General features: G+C 42.0%; 1 protein-coding gene across 1 annotated transcript; it reads right to left on the minus strand.

The window, feature by feature from the left end:
• Positions 1 to 796: 796 nt before the first annotated feature.
• Positions 797 to 1,164, minus strand: M421DRAFT_423163 (uncharacterized protein; the record flags this gene model as incomplete). The annotated part of the gene is made up of 2 exons (XM_033593377.1): positions 797 to 869; positions 934 to 1,164. Coding segments are annotated over 2 exons (288 nt in total), but the record flags the coding sequence as incomplete, so codon positions are not given.
• Between the last annotated feature and the right edge of the window lie 601 nt (positions 1,165 to 1,765).

A 1,765-nucleotide genomic window follows, 5' to 3' on the forward strand; every position in this document is an offset into this window, starting at 1 on the left:
CATGCTTCTGAAGCTTAGATGAGTTAGGGTGGGTATCGCGTCGTGGGGTTCTTCCAGCGCCTTGATGGCTAAGTGTACTTTGAGGAACCCTGTAGATAGCAGCAGCGCGTCGCTGGCTTAGTGACGCGTTAGATTTTATTGCTTGGGTAGCAAGTATAACTCTATCTGCACAGGAAAGTAATTCAAGATTAGGTTGTTGAGCCATTGTAATTAATAGTAGAAAGCGTTGTGGTCTTGGCAGAGTGATTCGCTCGGTGGGGTGATTCGCTCGGTGGGGTGATTCGCTCGGTGGTGGACCACGTTAGCTTAGATTCCCCTGTTTGTGTCTAGGAGAAGGGACATTGTAAGTCTTGTCTCCTGTAGGCTGCTCTTTATTTTCTTTCTTGCTTCTCTGTAGTTTCTACAGCTAAGCAGTAGGTGTTAAGGTGTTTGTGTATATCTACAGCTGCATTTAGAGCTTTCTGTTTTTTGTATATTGTGTAGATATGCTTTGTTGTATCTATGTCCCAGCTTTAGCTGGTAGTATGCGCTTGCAATTTCTCTTCTAGTGTTTTTTAGCAGTGTTATCTTGCTTGTTAGTTTTAGCAAGAATCTTGCTGCATAGGTGCTAGGATTTCTAAGCTTTGCTTTTGTGGAGTAGGCTTGGAGTTTCTGTTGCCACTCTTGTCTTGCAATAGCTTTAATCCTAATACCTGTCATTGCAAGACTTGTTGTATTAGATACTAGTTACTGTTTTGTAGCTTGTTTTGCCAAGACGTCTGCTTTTTTGTTTCCTGTGATATCTAGGTGTCCTAGGGTCTAGTGTAGGCTAATTATTGCGCCTTTGCTGTTAATTGCCTTTGCTGCGTTTGTGCAGTGGATTTGCCAAGCTTGTCTAGGGTTATTAGAAGGAGTCTTTAGCCTTAGAATAGCTGCCTGGTTGTCTGCAAAGACTTGGATCTCTTGTGTTGCTGTAGCTATAGAAGCTGCAAACTTAAAGGCTCTTGTTATGCCTCCTAGCTCTCCATTGTATACAATCTGGCCTTTGCTAATATTATATTTAGTAGAGTAGATTTCTTTAGCCTGCTGTTTATAGTCTAGAGCAGTAACTCCTATTCCTATTCCTGTGCCTTTCTTAATAGAAGAGGCGTCTGTATAGATAGCGAGTAGGTTGTCTCCTAGTCTCTATAGCATTTGCGTTTTGTGTTGCTCTAATTCTTCTTCTTTAGAGAGTTTAGAGATCTCTGCTGTGTATAATATAGTCTTGTTCCAGGGGCAGAAATAGTAGTCCTGCAATTTTTCTTCTTCTGTGCTAGGAGTAGCGTTAGGCGTCCTTATTGTAAATAAGATGCCTAGGTGGTCAGAGCCAAGTCCACCTAGCGTTTGCCAGTCTTCTATAAGGTTTGCTAGTTGTGTTGTAGCAAAGGTTAGGTCTAGGACACTCTCTCTATTCATGTTAGACCTAAAGAAAGTGCCTGTACCAGGGCTGTTTAGTAGCTCTAGGTCTTGTTCTTCTAGCCAAGTAACAAACCTAGCTGCTCTTAGTGTTATAGTAGCTACTATAGGGTCCCACCATGGGTGGTTAATATTGAAGTCACCAAGCAGGATGGCGGAGGGCAAGATAGAGGTGCTAAGGAGCTTTCTCTCTATTGTGGTAATGCCTTGTTTGTCTAGCTGGTTGTAGACATTGTAAATAGAGAAAGTTGTTCTAGAGCTCTTAACTATAATAGCTAGGAAGTTAGGATTAGGACTAGTGTCTGCTAATATAGTGACTTGCGCTTGTATA

The sequence above is a fragment of the Didymella exigua genome (genome assembly GCF_010094145.1).
Source record: "Didymella exigua CBS 183.55 unplaced genomic scaffold M421scaffold_25, whole genome shotgun sequence".
Lineage (NCBI taxonomy): Eukaryota > Fungi > Ascomycota > Dothideomycetes > Pleosporales > Didymellaceae > Didymella > Didymella exigua.